The sequence below is a fragment of the Pleuronectes platessa genome, chromosome 18, assembly GCF_947347685.1.
Source record: "Pleuronectes platessa chromosome 18, fPlePla1.1, whole genome shotgun sequence".
Classification (NCBI taxonomy): domain Eukaryota; kingdom Metazoa; phylum Chordata; class Actinopteri; order Pleuronectiformes; family Pleuronectidae; genus Pleuronectes; species Pleuronectes platessa.
The window spans coordinates 893,111-920,896 of record NC_070643.1 but is presented as its reverse complement, the minus strand read 5'-3'; the positions used below and the strand labels follow the sequence as shown (position 1 = coordinate 920,896).

The following is a 27,786-nucleotide window of genomic DNA, read 5'->3' as shown; positions in this document are numbered from 1 at the left end:
TTTCAACAATGGCTTTCTTCTTGCCACTCTTCCATAAAGGCCAGATTTGTGGAGTAGACGACTAATAGTTGTCCTGTGGACAGATTCTTCCACCTCAGCTGTGGATCTCTGCAACTCCTCCAGAGTAACCATGGGCCTCCTGGTTGCTTCTCTGATTAATTTTCTCCTTGTCCGACTCTTCAGTTTGGGTGGACAGCCTCCTCTTGGTAGGTTTGCGGTTGTGCCATATTCTTTCCATTTTCTTATGATGGATTTTATGGTGCTCAGAGAGATGTTCAAAGCTCTGGATATTTTTTATAACCTAACCCTGCTTCATATTTCTCCACAACTTTATCCCTGACCTGTTTGGTGAGCTCCTTGGTCTTCATGATGCTGTTTGTTCAGTAATGATCTCCAACAAACTCTGAGTCCGTCACAGAACAGGTGTATTTATACTGAGATTAAATTGCAGACAGGTGGACCCTATTTACTAATTATGTGACTTGCAAATGTGACTTGTGAATGCAATTGGTCGCACCAGATCTTTGTTAGGGGTTTCACAGTAAAGGGGGTGAATACATATGCACTCAACACTTTTCAGATTTTTATTTGTAAATAATTGTGAAATCCATGTAATATTTCCCCCCACTTCCAAATGATGCACTATTTTGTGTTGGTCCATTACATAAACTCACGATGAAATAAATTTTAATCTGTGGTTATACCATGACAAAATGTAGAAAAGTCCAAAGGGGGTGAATACTTATGCAAGGCACTGTATGTGTTGTGCTCTCATCTAAATGAGCAATCCTATGGCCCAGCCCTGCCTGATTTAGTTTTCTCCTGCTCTTTAGGATTTTTTTCACACTACTTTGGCAGCAAATAGATAACCACTTCAAGTGGTTTAAGTCTCTTTGCAGGAACAAGATTTGCAGCAGGAAAGTGCCTTTTCCCTTTGCCCCTGGTAAAAATACCTACGAAGTTTTCGATGTGAGATAATCGATTGCTTTTCCGTGATATCCAGGATGTTTAAGCTGATTTTTGCAAATTGATTTTAGAAGTTGAATATATATTCTTAGAATTTTAAAAAAATTCTATATCTGTGAACATGAGACTAACAATACAACAATACATAACCTATGCCAAACAGCAGGGACGGCCTAGACCCCGAGCAGCACCACCAGCCGAAAGGCCTCCTCGACGACTACATGTATATCCTCTGTAAGAGATGTAGACTGCGAGCAGACTGGGCTGGTCCAGCACAGTATAGAGACGGGCTCCGCCAAGCCCATCTGCCTAAGCCCCCATCACAACCTTCCACTAGCCCATGGGCAGCTCATGCAGTCTTGGTGAGGAAGAAGGATGACATATGGTTTCTGTGTGGATTATCGGCGATTGAATTACCCAAAGAAGGACTCTTATCCACTTCCTCATATTGATGATGCCCTTGACTACGGCTCGACCCAGCTGGTTCAGCTCCCTTGATCTGCGAAGTGGCTACGCGGGTGGAGTTGGCACCTGACGGCCGGACAGGGGCTGTGGCACATCCTGGTCATGCCTTCGGGCTCTGGAATGCACCAGAGACATTTGAGAGGTTGATGGAGAGGCTTATGGATGTGCATTGGAGCCGTTGTGTTGTGTACCTTGATGACCTGCTGATGCATGCCAACAACTTAAAAGGAGCCCTGTCCAACTTGCGTTAAGACTTCACCCGATCAAGGCAACCCTAACTGAAGCCCAAGTCTGGCCCACCCCTTATGCCAAAAAGCCCTTCATGCTGGACACTGATGCCAGGAATATGGGGGTCAGGGCTCCCTACTTCAGTCGGGCCCTGTCACTCATCGTGAGCTGCTGGCTGTGGGCAATTCCAACCATACCTGCATGGCAGTTGTTTTCTCCTCTGCACTGATTGCGAACCAAGACGCTTTCAACTTAACAAATACAAAATTAATTTCCATTTTAGTGGTATTAAGAGTATATTTTTCAGTTTGTAAACAAACAGTATACACATAACATCCCTTGCGACAGGAGTGTGCTGGCTTGTTACAACTTATGGTCTATGGGAACATGGTTGGAGTTAACTGCGGGAATGAGACTTACTATTTTTCCAACCTACACAGAACCATGTGTGGTCTGAGAGTCAATTACCCCTTGAAGACAGCTTTGGTACAGCTGGTGGACTAGAAAGAACTGAACATGGAGGTCAACACATCAAAGTATTGTATGTCTGACATGCCAGATGGTCAAAAAATTTCACAGAGCCATGGAACGCACAACGGATCCCTGGTAACATTGATGTCATTATAATGGCTACATTACAAGCATGACTTGTTAATAAGGTGACTTAACATAGCATGCAAGTACCCTCAAATTAAAGCTGAAAGTCTGTGCTTTTAAAACACAAATTTTGTCAGCTTAAAAAAATTATTGTCATCACCTAACTGTAACCCCTTAAATCTCACTACTCACTTTCCTATCATGAACTGGCTTAGGAAGGGTGTCCTGCAAAACTTCCAGAGGACCCTTTTTGATGCTGTTGCAGCTGATCTGTATAATTAGGAAGTGGGATCACCCCTGAAAAGGGAATCTATTTTAGAATGTGATCTTTCCCCCTCTGAAGCATCCAACATCTGTCAGAAACTGAGTTTGGTTCTTACTTTGACTATTTATCCACATACCATAATGTGGTTCACCAAAATTATGGCCCCACGACCTGCAATGATTAACGAAAAAAGCTGTATATTTCCAAAATTAACATTTATTACAGAGGAAATTGTAAAAGCTGGTTTAATTCATAACAATTCAGATAAAGTGAACTTACAATCCCGTTACTCTGATTTTCTGTAATAAACACATACCACAGCAATCGTTCTCAAAGTCAATGACAGTCTTTTTATTTAAATTGTCAGTATAGAGACCTTGCCTGAAAATCTGTTTTAACCAGGAACACTTGTGAACCAGGTTTAAGCTCTGACTAGTTATAATGAAAAGAATCTTGGAGGATTTTCACAGACCTACTGTGACATTCTGATTACAGTAATCTAGTCTAGAGGTAACAAATGCGTGGACAGGTTTCTCAGCATCCTTCTGAGTCGGAATATTGCGCAGGTGGAAGAAAGCTGTCCGAGAGACTTGTTTTATATGTGGGTCAAATGAGATGTTCTGGTCAAACATAGCTACACAGTGGAGCTAGGGGCCTAACTAATACATCCAAAGAGACTATCTGGTCAGACAGTGTTTCTCTGATGTTTAGGGCCAATAACAATGACCTCAGTTTTGTCTGAATTTAGAAGTAAGAAGTTTTGAGTCATCCAGGCCTTAATGTTCTTGATACTTTCCTGAAGTTGAACTAAGTGCAGGGTTCATACACATTTTGACCAATGGATTTCCATGACGTTTCCATGACTTTTCAATAACTTTAAACCAAATTTCCATGACCGAACATTTTGTGAAATCTCGGTGTATACGCGAAAAAGTGATAAAATGTAGTATTTAAACTAACAATGAGAATTCTAAGGCATACAGTATACCTTAAATGACACAAACCCAAGTATGCCTGCTTATATTTTGAGCGTATTTTCTTTAAAAACGTATGAATTATTTAAAACTCAGCGTAAATGAAAGACATGAAAATATGAATATAACAAATTTCCATGACTTTTCCATAACCTTTGGGATTTTATTTTTTTCCATGACTTTTCCAGGCCTGGAAAAACACATTTTAAAATTCCATGACTTTTCCAGGTTTTTCATGACCACGTAACAATGGAAGTATACGTGGTGCATTCTGATGATGTTGCCTGAAGTCAGCATATGGTGAAGGTGAAGAGTATCGGTCCAAAGACGGAGTCAGTGTTAACATTAACAAATTGAATTCTAACTGATAAATATGATTTAAACCAGCCTAGTGCCTATGCTTTAATCCCTACATGTTGTTCCAGAATCTTATGATCTATGGTGTCAAATGCTGCAATAAGATTCAACAGGACGAGTATAGAGACAAGTCCAGAATCTGATGCCCTGAAAAGGTTATTAGTAACTTTTAATAGTGCCGTTTCCTTGTTGTTATGGATTTTAAATCCTGACTGAAAGTCTTCCAACAAACCATTACTAACTAAGTAATAACAAAGCTGGTGAGCAACAGCTTTTTCAAAGATTTTAGAAATGAAGGGCAGGTTTGATATGGGTTTATAATTAGCTAAATCATCTGGATCAAGAGTGGGCTTTTTAAGCAGAGGTTTAATTACTGCTTCCTTAAAAGCTTGTGGTACGTAGCTGGTTGACAAAGACAAGTTGTGGTTGAAATAAAAACAGTTTCCCCTATTGCAACTGAACGTGATAAGACATGTTCCTGGAAAGCTGCAGAGGATGCAGGTTTTCAGTCCAACCTAATACTACAACAGAGCAAACTTTTCATCCTTTGTAGCTTTACATTACATTACTTTTCATTTAGCTGACGGTTTTATACAAAGCGACTTACAATAAGTGCATTCAACCATGAGGGTACAAACCCAGAACAACAAGAATCAAGACAGTACTATTTCTTTAAGAAAGCCAAACTATAAAGTGCCATAAACTTTTATTCAAGGTGAAGAGATGTGTTTTTAGGTTGCGGCGGAAGATGTATAGACTTTCTGCTGTCCAGTAACAAATTTGCTCATCCTTACTGAAACAATTAAATTAGTTACTGTTTTTTCCCCCACAATGTTTATTGTAATTTTCTTATAACATTACTATAAATCATACAATTTGAGACCAGAAGTACGTACAAGACATAGACATACATATCAAAACCCACACACACATTCCCCCTGCATCGATCCCAGATAGAATACAAATAAGATGAAATACAGTATTTCCCTACTTTGTTTACAATTTACTTCCAGGTAAAGCCTAGACTTCCATCTATCATGATATTCATGTATGGTTCCCATTGCTGAATAGAGTGTTTCCGCTTGCCCTTAGCAATGCAAGTTAGTCTTTCCAGACTGATACAGTCCGAAAGCTCCCGTATAAACATTCTCAATGATGGTGCATCCACACTCTTCCAACAAAGTGCATTAGCTCTCCTGGCTTGAAGAAGTCCAATGTCCAGAAATTTTGTCTTTTTCGATGTTTATATAAAGTCCTTCAGATAAATACAAAGTACACAGAGTTTGACATTTAAAGGGACTTTGATATTGAACATTTCTGACACAAGTTTTAAAACATCTTTCCAGAAGTTTTTGATCTTTGGACATTCCCATACATAATGAAACAAAGTACCTTTCTCATCTAAACATTTTGTACAAACATCTGGAATATTAGCAGACATGATGGAGCTTGACAGGAGTTATGTACATTCTTATCAACCATTTGTATTGAAGTCATTTAAACCTTGTAATTATTGTCTGTTTTTGTGCTTTCACACAAGCATCATTCCAATCCATCTCGTCGATGTCTTCTTGTATATCCATTTTTAAAGCATTTAATCTATCTAGTGTCGATTCATTACTATATGCAACAAATGTGCTATAGTATTTAGATACGTGACCCTTCCCTTGAAATTTACCAGTGTTGTTTACTCAAGTTTAAAAAAAATTGGTATACACTTTATCTGTCTATATTTTTATGACATATAGCTTTTAAGCGTTAAAGACTTAAAGAAATGTTTTTTACGGATTTGACATCTCTGACATAATTCATCAAAAGAAGGAAAAACTCCTAAATCAATCTTTTTTACTAAGTGTAAACTGTTCATTACCTCAATAGGAGTAAACCCAGCGAATGCAGCTGGGTTTACTCCTATTGGGGTAATGAACACCTATATGCTTCTGTGCAGCATTCCAGACTGAAATTGTATTTTTCAATGTCTTAATATCCGAAGGGTATGGATACAGGTGTAATGGTAGATCTGGAATGGACTCTTGCTCGGTGCCTACCCAGGCTGGGGCTCTGTTATACAGAAATGATATGATAATGAGGTCAGCTGGGCATCCACATAATACCATATGAGATTGGGAAGTTGAATAAATATAATTCAAACTTCTAAATTGTTTCTAACAATTTCACTGCTACTTTCAAACATGAGAGGGGGCCCCTCTCTCATAAGGGAAGTAAAGGGTTTCGGTATGGCATTATTAGTTAAGATCTCAACCGATGGGTTTGTGTAGAGTAGTTGAATCCATTTAAGAAAAACCTTGTCCGACCCAAATCTTCGGGGTACTTCGAAAAGGTAGCCCCATTCTACTCTATCGAATGCTTGACATGCATCTACTGATAGCATTGTGTTTCTCATGTAATATATTCAAAACTCTCCTAATAGTCTGATACCCTTGTCTTTTTTGTACGAATCCTTGTTGGTCTTCATTAATTAGCTCAGGAAGATATTTATCTATCTTCTAGAAATCGCTTTACAAACGATTTTTGTATCACATCCCATTAAGCTTATTAGTCTTGGGGTTAGGGGTTCCTTTTAATAAGATATTGTTCAAAGAGCTGCCTACTACTCAATGTTAATAGAAGAGAATAAAAACCACCCCAGGTTTCTCTTCAGCGCTGTAACCAGGCTGACAGAGAGTCACAGCTCCATCGAACCCAGTATTCCTCGATCCCTGAATATCTTTATGACATTCTTTAATGATACAATTCTAACTATTATAAATAAAATCAGCCATCTCCTGCATTCAGTTGGCACCAATACCCCATCAATAACAGAAATCTCAGAAACATCTGAAAATCCAATTATTTAGACAGCTTCTCTCTGATCAACATTGATCAGCAGCCCAATTTTATTCTCATTATATATGCTTCCACTAGGAAACATTATCAGGACACACTCGGTAAATTTTCACTGCTATGCGGATGACACCCAGTTATACTTATCAATAAAACCTGAACAAAGTAATCAATTAACTAAACTTCGAACATGTCTCAAGGACATAAAAACCTGGATGACCCGCAATTTTCTCTTATTAAACTCAGACAAAACAGAGGTTATAATACTTGGCCCCAAACACCTTAGAGATGCATTATCTAATGATATAGCTGCGCTAGACGACATTGCCCTTGCTTCCAATGAAACAGTCAGGAACTTGGGAGTGATCTTCGATCCTGATTTATCCTTTAATAGTCACTTAAAACAAATTTCTAGGACCGCTTTTTTCCACTTGCGTAATATTTCAAAAATTAGACATGTCCTTTCCCAAAAAGATGCAGAAAAACTAGTCCACGCCTTTGTTACATCGAGACTGGACTATTGTAATTCATTATTATCTGGCTCCAGCAGTAAGTCGTTAAAGACTCTACAGCTTGTCTAAAATGCCGCAGCACGTGTCCTGACGAGAACAAAGACAAGAGAGCACATTTCTCCAGTATTAGCATCGCTACACTGGCTTCCAGTTAAATCTAGAATAGAATTTAAAATTCTCCTCCTCACCTTCAAGGCCCTTAATAATATAGCGCCTTTTTACCTTAAAGAGCTGTTAGTACCTTATAAACCCGCTAGAGCACTCCGCTCCTAGAATTCAAGCCTACTTGTCGTCCCTAAATTCTCTAAAAGTAGAGTAGGAGCCAGAGCTTTTAGCCATCAAGCCCCTCGACTGTGGAATAATCTACCACTTTCAGTTCGGGAGGCAGTCACCATCTTTTCGTTTAAAAGTAGGCTCAAAACCTTCCTTTTTGATAAAGCTTATAGTTAGAGCTAATTAGTGCGCCAGAACGTTACTTGTTCTATTTTATGACACATGACACACGGAGCTTCTCTTTCCAGCTTCTCCTTCCTCTTCTCCATCCCTATCCCCCTTCCCCGGAATCCCTTTGCTTTATCACCCGCAGATCCAGGGCCTCTGTGGCCGCACCATGGATTGCGTTTTGTGGATCGCGCACCGGGGGTCGCGGTGTTGGACTGTGCTTGCAGCGGGACTGCTTGGCATGTCATGTTGGGGTTGTCCTTCGGGATGTCTACCCTCATCAAATGCTGCTAGAGACTTTGATTATTGATGATGTTCTCCTGCACGTGGCATCTATTGCACTTCTGTCCGTCCTGGGAGAGGGATCCCTCACATGTGGCTCTCTCTGAGGTTTCTACATATTTTTATCCTGTTAAAAGGGTTTTTAGTAGTTTTTCCTTACTCTTGCTGAGGGTTAAGGACAGAGGATGTCACACCCTGTTAAAGCCCTATGAGACGAATTGTAATTTGTGAATATGGGCTATACAAATAAAATTTGATTGATTGATTGATTAAATCAATCTCTCATTATCATCAGGATATGTACCACAGTCCTTTCCAATCAAACCCCTTCTCAAAAAACTCACCCTGGACCCAGAGGTTTTTTGCCAACTACAGACCAACCTCCCCTTCCTGTCTACAGTAAAATCCTTGAGTAGCTTGGATCGGATCAGATGTGTGAGTTTCTCCAGGAAAGTATTGATATGAAGACTTTCAATCGGGGTTTAGAGCTAATCACAGCACAGAGACAGCCTTGGCAAAAGTCACTAATGACATTCTAATAGCTTCAGATCAAGGATTTGTGTCTGTCCTCATTCTGATGGATCGAGGAGAATTAGAGACTCTTGACCATCAAATATTATTACAGACTGGAAAAGTAAATTGGCATTAAAGAGACCGCCCCACACTGGTTTAAATCCTATTTTCAAATCAATTCCAATTTGTGCAAATTAATGATCAGTCATCTAAGTGCAGCAAGTTAACCACAGGGTTAATTTTTTTCTCAACTAACTAAACTCCAAGCATGTCTCAAGGAAATAAAAAGCTGGATGACCCGCAACTTTCTCTTATTAAACTTCGGTAAAACAGAGGTTTTAATACTTGGCCCTAGATATACATTAATACTAATTACTAATAATATAGCTGCGCTAAATTACATCACCCTTAAAACTATTTCCTAGGACCGCCTTCTTTCACTTGTGTAACATCTCAAAAGTCAGACATGTCTTATCTAAAAAAGATGCTGAAAAATTTGTCCACGCTTTTGTTACATCCAGACTTTATTATTGTAACTTATTATCAGGCTCCAGTAGTAAGTCGTTAAAGACTCTGCAGCTTGTCCAAAATGCTGCAGCACATGTCCTGACAAGAACTGGGAAAAGAGACCAAATTTCTCCCATATTAGCCTCATTCTATTGTCTGGCTTCCGGTTAAATCTGGAATAGAATTTTAAGTTCTCCTTCTCACCTTCAAGGCCCTCGATAATATGGCACCATCATACCTTAAAGAGCTCATAGTACCTTATCACCCCACTAGAGCACTGCACTCCAAGAACTCAGATTTACGTGTCGTATCTCAAGTCTCTAAAAGCAGAGTAGGAGCAAGAGCTTTCTCCCTCCTTATCACATCAAAGAAATGAATGTCTCATCAATACATGTTACTGACTTGACTTCTTCCGCGGTGTCCTAATGCCTTATTGTCCGCAGACCAAGGGCCGTCGCTGTGTCCACATCTTGGATTATGATGGTGGATCGCAAATCAGAGATCGTGATCATGATGGTGGATCCGTGCTGGTGGATCCGTGCTGGCTGTTCGTGATCATATTGGCGCTCCTGCATCGTGCTGGCGGATAGTGATAATAATGGCGGATCCTGTATCATGTTGTCATCTGAGAGTGGAGGCAACTGATGGTGGATCCTGATGGCGGCAGTTGATCATGATTGTGGACTATGGTGGCCTCCGATCTTCATGATGGATCATGATCGTGGTGGATGCTGACCATCGAATATGATTACAACAAGACATGCCTGATATACAATATGTCTACTCAGATACTCAACCATTTCTAACAATAATTCATCAATTAATTTACCTTCCATTATGATACAAACCTTTTATTCTAGCCAATGCTGTAAATACCCTTGTCTTTCTGATGTGCTCCATTACGTGTGTCATCTATTGCACTTCTGTTATTAACAGTTATTCCAAAACAGGGAAGGGACACAGAATATTTTGGGGATTAAAGGACTATATATTATTATTAAACGTAGACAACAAGTATAAAAAACACTATCATTTAAAAGCGATTGAGCACCTTATAACAAAGATAATTGCTGAGTTAAATGTTCACACGCACACACACTGCAACTGCGCGCTTGGTTTGTTTTGACGCTTTTGTCGCAGTGCGCAGCGCAAATGGTGGAGATACAGAGAGGTGCAGTTAATTACTGATGTGGCCTCTGAAAACTGTAAAAAAATAAAACAAGATTCAAGATCCAATGTATGAACAATTAACACTGCAAGTGGACTTAGTGGAGCTGTGCATGGCTCCTTGTGTGTCTGTGGGCACTGGACTAGATGGTACTGCGGCCGGGCTGTACAATTTCTCTGTGGATAAATTCGCAAGTCATATCGTCATGCGATATTCAACATGGTTATCGCATATTGCATGTTTTCCTAATATCGTGCAGTCCTAGAAGTACTGAGGTTATCATTCTTTATTTCTGCAATATGGTGATTTAAAATCACATATATGGTCCTCAAATTATATTATACGAAATTTTAGTTAGAGATAATACTTAATAAGTAGGCTAACCTTTAGATGCACCTTGGAGGCCAGAATTGAAATTAAAATCATACACCTCTGGGTCTATTAAACTGTTTCTGGGAGTGAACAGGGATTAAATACATTTTTAACTGACAGCTGCTAAATACGCTGCAACCCTTAATTTGGAATATTAGTTTGAAGTGATTGAAATTAAAGCCAGATAAACACAGGCGAGGATGCTATGTTGTTACTCAAATACCGCCTAACATCCTAGTCTTATTGAGACGCATTTTGACTGAGGAAACCAAAGAATCCTGAGCATACTGTACTCTTATGTACTCTTATGTACTCTTATGTTTTATAAAAAAAATTCTGCTTTATAGTCCTTTGAACATCTGCAGAGGATCTGAGGAGAGCTACATTGAAAAAGTGTTGCGATCAAGTGTGCAGAATCGTGAACCATGTTATACTAAAACATGATGACCAGTATAACAAAGTAAGCATATTGCCACATGTAAATGGGGTCATGTTTACCACAGAGATCATATTAACAGCCCCACCTAGTGGTGTTTACAGCCTTAGACCTCAGAACAGGATGTGCCATGTTTTTTTTAAGTAATGGCAAAGGCCAAAGTAATTTTTTTGTTGTATGGATGATTATTTTAGCAATATTAGTTGGATTGAGTTTTCCTTCAAAATGTGACAACACAAATTTCCTAATATATTTTCAACAGCTTCATTTTTTCCCTCAATCATTATGCCTTTGCATTTGCTGCATTACATTACATGCCTGCCAGCTTGCAACATCAGTGTCCATGTTGCCGTAGCCTTTCAGCACTGTTTTATACAACTAAACCACTTGAATTTCCAATAAAGTAACTATGAGGTGCATTTGAAGGCAGGATGCAAATAATCAAGCATCAGTATGACTCTCATGTGTGAGTCTAACAAGGTTTTTGACTGAAGTAAACATCTATACTGAACCCTACCTGGCATAGGTATGTCTGTCGAGCAGTCCAACAGCTCTGGTGTCCAAATGCCAATGGTACAGGCTGCATCTAGCAGCTAGACTCTTTTGGCTATAGGGGAGATGGCAACAGCAAGCAAGGAGGATGAGCAGAAAACCAAAAATATGGAGAACATGGTAAAAAAAAATGACAAGAGTAGAAGAAGGGAGAATATTGCATCCAAAGGACAGTTAGGTAAGACAAGGGCAAACAAAAAAGTGAAGAATGAAAAAAAAAAATTACCTAATTTCAAAACAAAGAGAAAACAATGTATTCAGGGTGTATCAATGCCACCAATCATAAAACACAAAAGTCACAGAATGGAATAATCCCTATCATTTAACAAAAATTTGTATTGTTTAGTTACCAACAATGGTAAATGCATGTACATGATTGTTGTAGGACAAAAGGCAATCTCAATTGCAGTTGTGTGGCACAAGATTTAATTGGTTAAAAAAAAAAAGGAGTAGATAACACAGATATATCAAGTTCCCCTCTGCTGCTAGGAGGGGAGTACATGTATGTTTCTAAAAGGCGTAAGAGAGCTTATCCTGATTTCTGTCCAATAATCAACATTAGTCTCTTTCTCCACATTAAAGAAAGAGGCTATCTAGTAAATTAAGACACCACAACCAATTCTTCAAAGGGAAGAATCCTATGATGCAAATCAGCGGCTGATCAATGGAAGCCTAGCTTAGATCTATTAAGAGAACTGTATTAGTGGTCCATGAGGACAGTGTTAGGTTGAGATAACAACATTTGTCAAGAGGTAAAAGCAGATGAATGGGGTGGAATGGTTTAATAACACAATGATGGGGAAGGGGGAGAGAGAGAAAGAGACAGTGTTTAGAAAGTTGTGGTATAGTAGAATAAATAGACAGGCGAGAGCCGGTATTGCTTCTTTATGCTGGACACAATTAAGTGATTTATTAGGAAATGTTATCACCCTTATAAGGGTTCAAACACTTTTAGTTGAGACCTTTTGACATTTCAGTTTAGTGACAACCCAAATAACAGGTGCCTCAGGCAACAGTCCAGACCCAAATAGTTAAATTGAGTCCCTCCAAAAAGGGTAGTCTCGATCTGGATCAAACTGAAAACACTGTCCTGTGTGTTTGCAGTTTTAAAACACTTTTCTCGATCTATCCTGGAGATACATGTGAATACTTTTAAAAGATCCCTAGCAAAAACATTTCATATTTTACCTAGGAAGGACAGGATGTATGCCATTTCTTACCTGGTGCGTCTTGCCCTGCAACGCTCAGTGAGAGGGGACTGTGGGCTGTCTCTGTTGCCTGCAACTGCAGAAGCTGAGGTGACTTGAAGTGGCACCCTGCTGGGGGAGGATCCCACACTGAGGGAATTGGAGCTCTGGGACGATACTGACCGCTGGGGGGAGTGAGGCAGAGGGAATGGCCAAGGAAGAGCCCTCTGCTCCTGATTCACAACTGTACAATAAAGTGTTTCTATGTAGTAAATTCATTTATATGAAAACATGAAAGAACTTTTTCTGTCTCTATCATGGAGAAGATGCATATATCTGTTTAAATGTTTGTGGCAAATGACTTCAGTTATCTAGGCTGTAGTCAAATTTGATCTTGTAACAATTTTAAGATTTTATTTACTCGTCCACCTGAGCAGGGGGTGCAATCAATTTCCATCAAGTATAATTAATTTATAATAAAAACAACAGTGAATACAATGGAAAATATTTGTAAGTCTGTAAAAAAGGCATTTAGTTTGAACCTTTACAATTGTTTGTAAGACACAAAAATGTGTGGGTGGTAATCTAATTGTTGTTCTTCATATCTAAAAGAATTGTTAGATTATTTTCTCAGTTAACTGGTCATAAGTTAGATCTTGTCTGACACTAAACATGCTTTTGCAATGCACAGCTATAACAAATAATTAACTCTTATATCTACATGGTTTTCAGACACCAATTTTTCCTTCTGTTGAATGCATTTGTTTAATTTCTGTGTATGGCTGAGTGAAATGATTGTACCTTCTCTCTCCATTACAGCGTAGGGTTTGATTTCTCCGTCTGGTTTTTTCAGGGGAACCTTTCTCAACTGGGCAACTGTAGAAGAGAACACACTCAGCAGGGCCCAAAACAGAACATGATAGAGTCTCAATCCCTTCTTCCCCCAACCCTGCAAAACATTAGCTTACTGTCGTTATCCCGGTTCTCTGAGTAGCATGAGTGAGATGTCTCACTATGGGAGACGGACCTCACGCGTATTCACAGAAGCACTTATACCTATTTGCCAGCCCTGATTGGCTGGCAGTTCTGACGTCCGCTTAAACGTGCCGCACCTGAAATACGGTGGACGCAGCGTCACACGTCGTTCAAAACAAATACAACTCTTCTCGCTTCACCCCAGTAGCAAGAAGGGCGGTCTTGTGGTAAGCCCGAGGTGGAAACGTGTAAAGCAGGATGCACGGCCACTCGTGTACGAATGCATCCTCCCCAAGCGGGGCGCTCTGGTCGTGCAGGGAGAAGAACAGTGGGCAATGTGCGTTCCCCTTCGATCCGAACAGATCCACTGTCGCGCAGCCGAAACGTGACCAAATGTGATCTACTACAGTCGGATGAAGTGTCCATTCCACGTAGAGAGGATTTCCCCTGCACATAAGGTCTGCACCCAGATTCTGTACTCCGGCAAAGGGGGTCGCTCTCATGGAGAGATGCACTTCGCCCCATAATATCAGTCTGTGTGCAAGAATGTGTAACCGTGGAGAACGTAGACCTACCTAATGCTAATTTCCTGTGCGGTGGATAAATGGGAATGTGAAAATAAGTCTTTCAGATCAACTGATGTGAACCAGTCCCCCGGCTGTATCAAACATATCAGCGTTGTGTGTGTTAGCATGCAAATCTTGTATCTCCTGAGATGCGGGTCCAAAATGCAAAGGTCCAGGATGGAACGTAAGCAAGTCCCCCCTTTCTTTTGGACCAGGAAATACCTTGAATAGAAACACCGTCCTGTGTGTTTGTAGTTTTAAAACACTTTTCTCGATCTATCCTGGAGATACATGTGAATACTTTTAAAAGATCCCTAGCAAAAACATTTCACATTTTACCTAGGAAGGACGGGATGTATGCCATTTTTCTTACCTGGTGCGTCTTGCCCTGCAACGCTCAGTGAGAGGGGACTGTGGGCTGTTAGGGTCCCACACTGAGGGAATTGGAGCTCTTGGACGATACTGACCGCTGGGGGGAGTGAGGCAGAGGGAATGGCCTCTGCTTGTGTGTCACTATTCGTTTTGGCACTTTTGTTTAATAGAGCTGATATTTCCTTCCGTAACACCCGGGACGATTCTCCATGGGAAGTGATGAGACTGTTGACATGGGGGGGGTATTGTGGCGAATTGAACCCTGTAGCCCAGGGCTATTTAACTTCAGCAACAAGTGGGCCAAATAAGAAATCCCGGGGGGTGTGAGGGCCACACAGAATATTGATCAATTAATGGCTCAAAATTTAAAACAGTAATGTATATTTCCACAGGTAAACAATCACACACGCATCTCTTTTCTTTCACTTTATATAATCAGTTACTGACTGTCATTCCATTTCAAAACACAGGGAGGCTATCAAGCTTTGATACAGAATGGCAAAAGTTACATAAAAAACATCATGAAACAGTATCCATCACAATGATAGTAAATAAGCCTTCAACAACATTTCCAAGCAGAAATAAGGTTTCTTTACAGGTTCATATGCACAAACACAAACAGCCAGATGAATCTGGTAAAACAGCATCCACCAGATTAACAAAAAAAGGGGCAGATTCATGATATGATCATAAACAAGCGAAAAATAAGGTGCGTATAGCAGGTTCATGTCCATATTTGTTAAACGTAAAAACCAAAACTTTGATAGCATCACATAAAAAAAAAGCTAGACTCACACGTATAGGAGGATCCAAACATTGTTAGTATTAGCAGCACCAATTTCCTGATTGTATTGGCTTACATGATTACACCAAAAGTTCACTGCACCCTCAGACAGCAAATGCTGTTTTAAAGCAAATGAGGACTGGACATCAACCATTTCCATCTGGAGGATGCTCTCTTCAATGCAAGACATTACCTCTTTTGCTTTTACACAGAAGTTTGCCTCGGGTTTGATGGAGAATGGGTCACGAGCAAACTGCAGCACCTCAATAAGAATACTGAAGCCTTGGAATCTCTCAGTGAAGTTATCAGTCATTTTTCTCATCAAGTTTGTCATGACTGGAGTTATGGGTGCCCCAGGTGCTGCACTCGGTAATGCACGGAGTAGTGAGAGGTGCAGCAACCTTTCTGCCATTGGGTCTGACGTGAAAACTAACTTTGTTTTGAAGGCACACAGCCTCTCAGAGGGGATGTTGAAGGGCTGGAGGTTGAGCGGATGAAATTCACAATGTTCATAACAGTGTCCATTGTGTTTTTCAGATCGCCGCTGAGCTTTGCGCAAATTACCGCCTGATGAATGATGCAGTGTAAAATCTGCATATGCAGGGCTACGGCTGCCAACCTGGCCACCAGCCCTTTCACCAGCCCTTTCATGCCATAGCCGGAGCTCCATCCGTAACCAACAAGCAGACTTTTTGTAAATCCAGTTCAGGGTCATTCAAAAATGTGATGCGGTTGCGACCCGGCAGGTGTTTTCCTCGGAAGGCAGAGCTGCAGAGCCTCATCCTCCTTATTTTTCGTCTCACAGCAATTTTGCATTGAGGCAAGAGCGAAGTCAGATTGGTCAGATTCAGCCATCTCGTCCTCTCTTGTAACACCAATATCGACATGCACTTCCTCGTCGTCTGTACAGCGCACCACTGGACGCGTAGGCAGATATCCGCGATTGTGTTGATCTCGTCCCACGCGGAACATTCGGGGATGTCAGCTATCTCGACAAAAAGCTCCGGTTGTTAAGCGAACAACATGGAGGTGACGTTAAGAGCCCTCATTGTCAAAGATGCCGCCTTTTAAGCTTGCTCAGTTTCGCGGACTGGAAGCGATCACCTTTTGTGGGGAGGATGGGGGCCCTGGATGAGGCAGCTGACACCTATGAGTGAAGCTGAACTGCCACCAGGGGCTCCATGGGCGGCATGCAGGCTTGTCCATCCCTTCAACATCCAGGGAAGATTTTACTGGAGTAAGGGTTTTTCTTCCATGAAACGGTAACGTCCCCAGGAGCTCCCAGAAAACCGGGAGAAGCTGTCTCGCAGCCCTTTTAGCTTGGGGTAATTTCTTCCCCTCGTAGGGGGACCTTGGGGCCTCCGCCGCAGGCCATGGAATCTTCAGTCTCGTTTATACACGTTTACACACATCGTACATATCGGCACCAGGCTGGGGCATAATCGCCTCACCTGAGCCCTCTGCCGGGCTTGGAGAACTGAGAGCCTGTGCAGGTGGTACGAAGGAGGATTCATAATCCTTGTCGTCACCATCTAACACCAGACAATCCTCGCCATCGGACTCATCCTCCTCATCGTAATCCAACAAGAGGGGTGGCTCCGTTAGCCGGTTAGTATATCCAAGGTGGAACCCAAGCGCTGAATCTCTAGTTCGGGAGTGTCCTTGTCCATACCGGGTTGGGGTTCATCGGTAGTGGCATTGGAAAGGATCGGGTCCCTCTCAGAGACGCTAGCTTGGCGTGCTAGTCTTCGGGGGAGACTCTTCGGTTGGAAGCGGGCACAGTGGGCCCACAAGCTCTCGTTGCTGAGAGCGGCTCGGGCATGTTCCAGCCCGAGACACGCAGAGCAGACCTGGTGTGTGTCTTTGCTCGAACTTTTGAGGCCATCGCCTAGTTGCGAGGTGGAGGGAAGCTTGGCAGCTTGGTCCATTTAGCTAGGTGTGCTCAAGGGGAGCAAATTATCTGGAGTGATAATCTCTGTTAACTAGCTCCGGTGGCAGGCAGTGTGGTGACGGCAGGCTCCAGGTGCCATTAGCTGTGCTAGGAAGTTAACGCATTAGCTGGTTTCAATAAAAGAAAAAGAAAAAAAATATGGTGAAGGCAGTCGGATGGGATTTTCTTAACACTAGTGTCTGGCGACGGAGGTGTTAGCTCCTGTCTATGGACAGTAGCTAGTTAACATCGACATGGATCAGAGTAGCTTGTTTGTGAAGCGAGAAGAGGCGTTTGAATGACGTTTGATGCCGCGTTCACCGTACTTAAGGTGCGGCACCTTGACGTAGACGATGCGACTGCAAGCCAATCAGGGCTGGCGAATTGGTATGAGTGCTTCTGTAAATACGCGCGGGGGGCGTATCCCATAGTGAGACATCTTAATGAATGCAAAGAAAGAGAACTGCCTAAGATTAGCTGGTGGAGAAGGCCGAAAGCTTATAAAGGGGATCCACCCTAAGGCACATTCTGCATACTGGTCTTGAAATCTCATAGTGCTCAAAGCAGATTTAAAACTTTATTTGAAACTAAGTGTAGATTATGTATCATCAAATATCTACCTTCTGACTTTATCTGAAAAAATTCACAGTTATAAGACTAGCAGCCTCAATCTTACGCCAGCCATGCCAATGTTTCTTAAATTTAGACATTGACTAGTGACCTTACACCCTGTCCCGTGTTTTGAATATGTCTTTGTCAATGTCAATTTGCTACTGCATTTCTAAACTTTAGACCATGCTACTACAAAACCTGCTGATATCCCATTCAAAAGGTGGTACAAAAGAGCCAATAAACAAGCAATAAAAATGCAAATAACTTCATATGATGATTTGTTATATTATATGTATTTTCTTCACCTAGAACACTTCAGCATGCGGAATAGGGAAAACAAGTGTCCTCTCTAGAGAAGAGAAAATTCTAATGTAAAACTGGAAGCTTGCATGTTAATGATGTTAATAAAACGAAATTGAAGTTCGAAATCTTCGAAGATAATATTCGCAGGATGATGATAAATATCAGAAGAAACCAACAGCTACTATCTTGCTTTATGCACATTGATGTGAAAGTAAAACTTTCACAAATTTATGTTTGCAACAACAACTTAAATGAAACCATGAAGGTTTGTAATTGTAACAGCAACTATTTATAAAGAAAAACTCATTATCTTTGAATGTTTTTTTTGCTAGAAATGCATTTCAGAAGTTTCAGACAGTGTCAGAAAATTGATGGAACAGGAGCTGATGTGACATCAGGATTTTACACATTTCTAGCAAGCTGTTGATGCTAGAAATGACACCTCTTTACAAAGTCTTTTCTGCTTGCCAATTTCAGTACTTCAAAACCAAAACATGTGGGTGTACCGGTCTCTGCAGGGTTGGAGTTTTACCAATGGCTTTGTACTGGCCAAATTTGTGTAGACAGCAAGCTGCAGATAGACCCTTCTTTATAGACCAAGTATCATGCATAAATTTAGACCTAATTATTGGACAAAGGAAGTTTGAAGCTACAAATGTTATGTAACTGAACTTAATGAAACACACTGTATAATATAATTTTTGTACCACAGAATGCTAACCAGTCAAAGGTTTAGCCAGTATTTTCAAAAGCCCACTTGCCCACATCCCAAAGCTCATGTTACTCAGTGAAAATGTTACCTGTTTTGTTGAGGAAGAATCCCTCAAACACCACAAAGTTATTGACCTGGATATAATAAATAGAAAGACAACAAAAACGGGCCTTGATATAAGGTTGATAAAAAAAAGTAGATCCTGATTTTTTAAATACAAAATACAGATATTACACACTCAGTTTACCTTTAGTTTTCGTCTGCCTTTATCCTTGTGTGTTCAGCCTAATGCACACTGCCTTTTTAGTAAACTAGTGTTTTAGGAGTTAAAAATTCACAGAGTTTGCTGTCCAGGGGATCGTTTTCTTGCAGAGACACTGGGAACATGTCAGGATGAACTTGGTCTGGTCTAAAATTATTAAGAACTTTCTGACCTCTGGGAACATTGCGTCTCATGCAAAAACCTTTCATACAAACAAATGTTTTTTTAAGGTACATATGCGTGATGTAGGAATATTTGTTGTATTCACACATTTATCGTGTTTACATTTTTTTCAGGTACGAAAACATTTAAGGAGTGAATTTACCAGACCTGTATTAGGAGTCATGTGAAATAAGTCTGCAAGAATGTCGCTAATGCAGTAAAGATATTCCTTTACTTTGAAGCAATTATAAATAAATTATACCTCATTAATTTGTCAACATGGTTCTGTTTAGCTCTGCAATTCAAATTATAATACAATTCTAAATGTATCACTGCACCTGCTAAACGTAGCTGTGTGATTTCTCAGCATATGGTGCATTTTTAACTTTATTTAATCTACATATAAACTTTCCAGGAACAAAGGTGTACTGATCCAGCACCGGCAGAAAACATGCCATAGCAACTTCAGAATAAATTTTTCTCATCCATATAGGTTTGAAGCATGTTCGCATGGACATACCTACCGTTCAAATAAATATAAAGGATATTTAGGCTAGTGATGAGAAAATGGTCCAGCATGAGGCCAACGTATGAAGCCAGAAATAATCTAGCCTAACAGGTCTGCTTTCTAGACCAGGGGTTCCCAAGCTTTCAGCCCGCGACCCCCAAATTAACAGTGCCAGAGACTGGCGACCCCCAGCGACCCTGGATGTGTTATATAATGCTGCGCACTATTATGCCTATGCAAACGCGGGCATTAATACAACACAAAAGAACAACAGCCTTACAGCCATGATATTATTTTATAGCAATTTAAGAAATAGAATAAAACCAGAATACAGGGAAACTCCCTGTATAAACAGCAGGGCTGCGTGAGCATATACTGTAAGTATAAAAAAGTGCGCAGGTGATGTCTGTGTGTGTCTGTGTGCATTACGAGCAGAAGACACCTTATTGCTGCCATGTGCAAAAACTTTAGGGTTATTTATTTTAGCCTAAACATTACTTTCATTTCTTAAACTCACTAATGAGATAGGTGGGCAACATGCATGGAGCAGAGCAAGTCGATTCTCGGCTTTATTTTGGAGACGGCGACTCGGAGATCATTCTCCACGTTAAGCTGCGCTCTAAATTTATTCTTAAAGTATGTCAGGGCTGAGAAAGTCTTTTCGCACAAGTCCATCTGCCTTGTTAACCAGTCACGGTCGGTGAGGTGGTCAGCGAGCTGGGATCCATGCTCCATCAGACATAAAGCACCTCGTCCCGCAGCTCATACAGGCGGCTCAGCACATTTCCCCGCAAGAGCAAGTCTGATATTGAGTGGACATGTTTTTATGTAGTTGACAATTTTTATCGAAATGTCAAGAATATGTTTAAGCTTTGGTTCAAGTGTTTTGCTTGCAAGAGATTCTCTGTGAATAATACAGTGTGTGGAATTTACGTGCAGCACCACTTGTAAGACTATCGCTTTTAGTCCTGCCTTTTCCCCAATATCGCTCCAGCCCTGTCCCTACCAGGTCCCTACACACACACCATCAGTTTTCCGAAGATAATCCCCCTTCTTTTAGTTTTGTAAAAATGTCCTCACCTGCCAAGTCCACTCCGGAGCGTGGAGCAAAACAGCATTACGTTTTCCGTCAAAAATGTATCTGATGAAAACAAGCAGCTGGGCAGAGTTTAATATATCTGTGGATTCACCTAACTGCAAGGCATTTTTCCATTTCTTAACTCTATCCACCAGCTGGTACTTTGTGTCCTGGGCCATGTCGATGATGCGCCGGGCAATAGTCCCGTTAGACAGCAGGACTTATTTCAGATCACGGCCTTATAATTTATCCCCATGCATGGCCAGATTATAGCTACAGCAGCGGGTTTAATTAACCTTTCACCGATTGTGTCTGGCTTTTTTGCCTGTGCAATTAAATATGCCACCTCATATGTTGCCTTTTGAGCTGCGGCTTGGATGTCTGTTAGTAAGGACATTTTTTTTGGCCTTGCAACTCTCGCTCATTCTGCTAATCCGTGTCTTAATAATAACAAAGAAAAAGAAAAAATTGAAGTTTTTATTCTAATTTCAACTCGTATTTCTGTATATATTTCTACAATAAAAGGGATAAAAATTCGATTTTAAATTATTTTTAAACTGTATTTGTTTTTTTGACGCCATCTCGCGACCCCCCCTCTGTGTTTCGCCACCCCCCCCGGGGGACCCCCACTTTGGGAACCCCTGTTCTAGACCATAGATATTTCAACTAGGGCTGCACGTACATTTAATGTATTATCTCATCGCGATATTCAACAATGTTATCGCATATTGCATGTTTTCCTAATATTGTGCAGCCCTTATTGAAATATCTATGGTACATGTTACATGTAATGTAATATCTCATCGCGATATTCAACAATGTTATTGCATATTGCATGTTTTCCTAATATCGTGCAGCCCTAGTTAAAACATTGTTGAATATCGCTATGAGATATGACTTGCGATAAATATACATAAACAGTCCCTTGCTAGGACGCAGAAACCACGGACAGCGCCACAGCTGTGAGAAGGTGCACAGCCTGTGTGCTGCGTATACCGTGTCAAACCAGACCGCCATCTTTGGTTTTTCAGTGTTATGCTTGAGCTAGCTATGAAGACATGAAAAAGGATGGCCAAGTTACCACCTACCGACAGGTTTGACTTTTCTCGCCCGGATCAATGGCCAGAATGGCGTCAGAGGTTTCACCACTTCAGGATAGCCACGAAACTTACTAAAGAAACTGGAGAGGTACAGGTGTGTATGCTGCTCTACTCGTTGGGGAAGGAAGCTGAGCAAGTTTTCAAAACTTTCACGTTTTCAGGAGAGGACAACAGAGTGTGTGCGCTGTTACTTTTCCTTCAGGTTATGGGATTATAAATAAGCTACACAATTCTTTATATAAGCAACCGCTCATAGTGATGAATCCGACTCGGGAAAAACGTGACCACAGGAAGTTTCCAAAGTAGAATTTAGTCGTGAGGAGACGGAGCACAGCAGGGCTCTATCAGAAACATATTAATGGGAGTTCCTTAGACAGGGCAGACGCTGTATACTTTTTAAGTTGATAATATTTGTTTGGCTCCAATCCTGATTCCAGTCTTTTAAAATCTACTGATAACAAGCTCAGTCTTATATGTATATTTACTTAAATGAGTTTAAAACTGAATGGGTTGAACAGGACTTAACTATTCTGAGATAATTAACTGTTTATTAAAGAGGACATCTCACTCTTTTGGAGAATTTGGAACTATAGAGATATTAACAATAAACAGATATTTCTCAAGTGAACGTTCTGAGGGGAAAATATATATTATATACACGCAAATAAGGTTGTACCAGCATGTTAAAATAGTTATAATATTAAAGAAATAATACTTAAAGTGTTACTTATAAGTCCAGTAGCCTATATATGCTACACCATAAAGCAGAATGAAGCTATTAATATTGATAACATTTAGTTTTCTCGAAGAAGCAGATCTCAGAGATCTTTTGCTTTCAATATTTAAAAGTCCAGAACATTATGACACCAACCAGACACTGAACAGCAATGGACCAAACCACTGTGTGGCAATTGAGGGAGGGGATCTGTCTTTCAAAACTTAAATATGCTTGGGCTGGCACCATGATAAAGTGTTACATTATATTACATCACTTATCATTTAGCTGACATAGCTAAACTGACTGGGATAGCATTGGGAAAGCGTTGTGCACTGCCTCGCTTACTCCACAGGACACTAAGAATTGAGGTCAAACAGTCTTGGTTTAATCAAATCAGAGTATAAGCCCACCATATTATTGGTAATGACCTCTTTGTTCTTTGTTTTGGTGGTAAAAAAAAAAGAAAATGCTACCACCACTCCATTAAGGAAAGAAAACACCGGTAAGCCCTTTTAAGAACACTCTACATCAACAGAGAGAGTAGGAGAAGGGTTAGTGAATTAGTGGTCGCAACCTAGTATAGCCATTGGGAGAGCTGCAGAGGCAGTGTCACAATGGTTGTGGATCAATGATGGACAAACAGTGGGCTATTGCTTCCACGACCCAGGCCGGGAACTGATCAATTTGCAAGGGTATCTGAAGTTGAAAGACCCGTAACACCCGATGACCTCAGGTGCTACCACTGATGATGTGTCCAAGTGCATCAGTAGATGCTTGTTACAACATAGCATGCATTTCAGTCCATAATACACAACATATTGAACAAAATGTTTTTAGGAGTTATTTATACCATAAGCTGAGTGCTGCTTTGTAGACCCACCCTTCCCGCAACCCCCCTGAACAGCAGGTCAACATGCAGGACCCTTGGGTTATGCACTGCCCTATTAAATCTGCCCTATCGGATTTTCAAATTGTCCGATTAAAGCGCATGTTGTTGTCTTTGTGCCCCCTTAGGGAAAAGTGATATTGAAGAGATATTTTATTAGTAGAATTGGAAAAGAGAACTAATCATTAACCCTAACCCCATTCATAATATATCGGAAAATTAATATTATACCTGTGGGACACTTTGTGTCAGCCAGTATTTCTTTGCCAGGAACGACAGAAATTTTGGTGAGGGCCTGTCGTAAGCCATCAGCACCGGCTCTAAATTGTTGTGCTAAAGTAGAGAAAGAGAAAACATGCCATTAGGGATAAACAGCACATAATAATGAACTTTGTTTAAGGGAAAAGTTTTTCTAATTAAAAAAATGCGTTCATGGAGGTTGCTCATCGAAGCACCTCCAGCTGTAAAAGGGATGGCAATTGCCACAGCTGAATCGAGTTGGAAAATGTAGCAGAGAGCTGCCACAAATAGAGACTGATACACAGAGGGGACTGACACACCTGAAGAGACTCTGTCATGGACTGGAGAAACACAGAGCCATAGTAACTCTCTGTGCTGCCAAGGAGGTTATGTCCTGGGCAATTTATGTTTTGATTGTAAGTGATTAATGAGTTCATGTTTAATGTTTTTGATTTATATTAATAAAAGAAAGTCCCTTGCCACCCAGGGTCTCCAGGCACAACCATCCTGTTCATTTCCAACGTCAAAAATGAAGGTGAAATTCAAGGCTAAGATGGACATTAAACTTTGAACTTTGAATTAAATTATTGCTGCCTCTTACCTTACTTTGAAAGATGAATAAATCTAAACAATGTAACTCATAACTAGGGATGCACCGATATGGAAATTCTTGGCCGATACCGATACCGATATTTAAAATAACAATCTGGCCGAAAGCCGATACCGATATTTGTTTATTTTCTTTTTGTTGTTATTCATTCACCCTTTTGTGCCAGAAAAAATAATTGAATCATTATTTAAAAGCACTATTTAAAAAATGGTCAGCCCTTCATCACTCTTATCTTTTAATGAGCACAAATTGAATCAGATTTATGAAACAATCTTGGATTTAACTAAACTTTATTTAACAGAGACATATTATACCCATTTTACCGCAAGTTGAAATGGTTCCTTGGGATCTTAATGAAATGACTGTAACATATTTTGGTCAAAATACCACAAGGATAATTTAAAACAGCACCTTTTTACCCTGTCTAAAACAGCCCTGTTAAAGTAGCATTATAGAGAACGCTCTTCTCATTGATTTACGGAAGCAGTATTGCCCGTTTATTAGATGTGTTACGGCTTCTGTGTGTATGACGTATGTTGTCAATTCCCTTGTTACCTGTGCATGAGACGGATGAATAGAGCCGGTGCACATGAGAATAAAGTACTTAAACAGACGGTACGCTCATACTTTTTACGCCAAGTTACACTGCGTGAGTCAAGATAACTTAGCAAGCCCTCCTCAGTTTTACCTGTTTTTAGTGTCGGGCAGAAATCACATCGCGTCAACACCCACCGTGGCCCTTCGCGATGCTTGTTTTAATTAAACAGTCGGATTCCCCTGGTCCGCACCAGTTCTCAGTCAGTTGCTAGGCATCAGCCGGAGGGTTCCCCCAGCGATCGCCGTAGCTGAGGTGATCCGCGAGAAGGGCCCGACACGCGTCCAGAGTGGCCGCCGCTGACCGCGTACCCGGTCCCCTCCAACAGCCCGCCTTCCGTGCCGGCGATGGACACCGCCCCGCGGTCCAAGAGAAAGAAAGCCCCCACACCAGCGACGCCGTGAGGCGCCACCGGATGAGGACCTCCCGGTGCCGCACACTGAGCCTCCGGCGGCGCGGAGAGGAGGGCGACGGAGCGACTGCTCCCCCAGCCGCGGCACGTGCCCAGCGGTTTTACCACAAATATGAACATCGGCCAATGATATCGGTGAAAGTCAAGTTTATTACCGATAAGCCGATATCAGTTAACGAGGCGAATATCGGCCGCTACCGATGTTCGGCCGATAAACCGGTGCATCCCTACTCATAACTAAACATCAAATTTAATTGTATCATTAATTTTACTGCCACCTCTTGTGTGTCACCGAGTGCAATGAATGAAGAGAATGAAGGTGTAATACTTTCAACAGCAGGCTTTTCACCCTTGAGGAGGTAGTTAAAAGCATACTGGGACCATGGTTTCATTTTACTTTTAGCCATTCATCATGGTTGAAAAAATAGGACTTAAAGTTCTGTTAAATTCCAGGAGATTTCTCTTTTTCTGTGTTGGGAAACACTGAACACAAATAAATTGGAGAGATAAACAAATGCACATTAAATTGTAGAAATAATTTGAGAGAGAAATGGTTCACCTGCAACATGAAGTCAAACAGCTCTGATCCGTAGCCATGTCTCTGAAAGTTCTCTGCAATGTAGAAATCCAAAACACACATTGGCTCTGCCTCTATGTGCACACCCTGTCTGTCCTGAGGAGGAAGAGCAACAAGCATAACTGTACAGCTGTTAAAGGAAGTTCAACCAGATATTAACATGCAGAATTATAACTGGCCTGAAAAGACAGAATTCTTTATCAAAAAGAGGAAAATAGGTGACTCACAAGAAGAAATAACTTCTTGTAGCCGACCTTGAGAAATCCTACAACCATACCGTGTCCTCTGTAGGAGAAAGGAGGGGTAGCAAATTCAAAAGGGATGGAGGGGGTTGTACAGTTAAGTGCAGTGATCAAGACTCTTTGCTATGAATAATGTCTCTCACTATAGTAAATTGGATTATGACTGAGGAAATAAGTCCAGAGACGTGTGTTTGTGTGTGTGTGTGTGTGATTGTGTGAAATACGTTAAAGCTGAGGGACAAAACGAGGTATACCTGTGGCTTTCTACGTCCTTCAGCAGATACAGCTGATGCTTCTGGGACTGTAGTTTGGAAGCACTTGTTATTGGAGTTGTGAGTTGTTGGGCCTGTGGAAAACAAGGAACCACAGGGATGAGTACATGAGTACATTACCCAGTTGTTCAGACATTTTTAACAAATATCTACTATCAACACTATCAAGCACCCTAGCTGTGGCGATTAAGAACTCAAGGTTATGTCAGAACACCTTGACTTCACTGTCGATGGGTGTGGTTACAGATCTATTATTTCCGCAATAATTTTTTATTTATTAATTCTAATTCAAATGTCATACTGAATATTCATTAAAAGTTCATTGCTCTTTGAAAGGGTGTGATTATGCACACAAAAAGCTAATGATTCTGTCAAGAATTACTATCAGGGCAAATGGCAGTTCTCATCAATAAAGGTTCTATTTCTGTGGTCACTGTGGAGTATATATCTCTACAAAATAAACTGTGCTTTAATATACTTAAGAACATAAAATCATAAAAACACTTCCAGAAACTCACCTTTGCCGAGGCTCTTCCAAGTTCATCAATGACCGTTACTATGTGTTCCAAAAGATCTGGTCTGCAAAGATGAACATGGTAGAACAAAATATGATAAAATAAGAAGAGGCAATTGGGCATTGTTTTAAAACAGCTAAGACAATGGCCAGAGAGAATAATTTGAAAACTCAAAGGGAAAGGTTTCAAATACATCCGCATGACACCTTAAATTGAGATTCTGAAATTAGATTTGACACAGTACTATATATCAGTAGGTACTATGTCAAACACAAACTAATTACAAAGAGGAACATCGGACCTTCTAACTCACCTTTCTGTTGATTTACGATTTCCCGCAACAAGAGTCTGGTCCAAGAGCGTTACCCTCTCGAGGAATATCTGGTTAATATCAAAAGGAAACGCCATAATCCCTCTCTATCAGATTAGTTGGAGAGCAATAATGTATCTGAGGCAATATATCCAAACCAAGGAGCAGAGCTCAAGCAACTGCTTCGCTAGCTAGCGTTAGCGCTCTCACCAAGCTAATTCGTTAACGCAAAAATGACAAAGAGATAGCTGTTAGCAGTCTAAAGACAAGACCGATTCAACGTTGCATTGACAGACGGAGACACGACTCTGTTATAACAAGGGATGTCTGCTAGACAGTGTCACACCAGTTCCATTGTGTCCGTGTGGCAGTGAGTAGG

The 27,786-nt window shown here is 40.8% G+C and overlaps 1 protein-coding gene across 1 annotated transcript; it reads right to left on the bottom strand.

Moving 5' to 3' along the window:
* Positions 1–2,846: 2,846 nt before the first annotated feature.
* atat1 (alpha tubulin acetyltransferase 1) lies at positions 2,847–27,786 on the bottom strand. The gene is made up of 10 exons (XM_053446967.1): positions 27,411–27,786; positions 27,101–27,161; positions 26,565–26,656; positions 26,296–26,353; positions 26,051–26,164; positions 23,866–23,967; positions 19,009–19,054; positions 13,468–13,542; positions 12,700–12,910; positions 2,847–12,174 (listed from the first exon to the last, which is right to left on the bottom strand). The coding sequence occupies exons 1-10, from the start codon at positions 27,503–27,505 to the stop codon at positions 12,141–12,143; spliced, it is 888 nt and encodes a 295-aa protein (XP_053302942.1). The 5' UTR covers positions 27,506–27,786; the 3' UTR covers positions 2,847–12,140.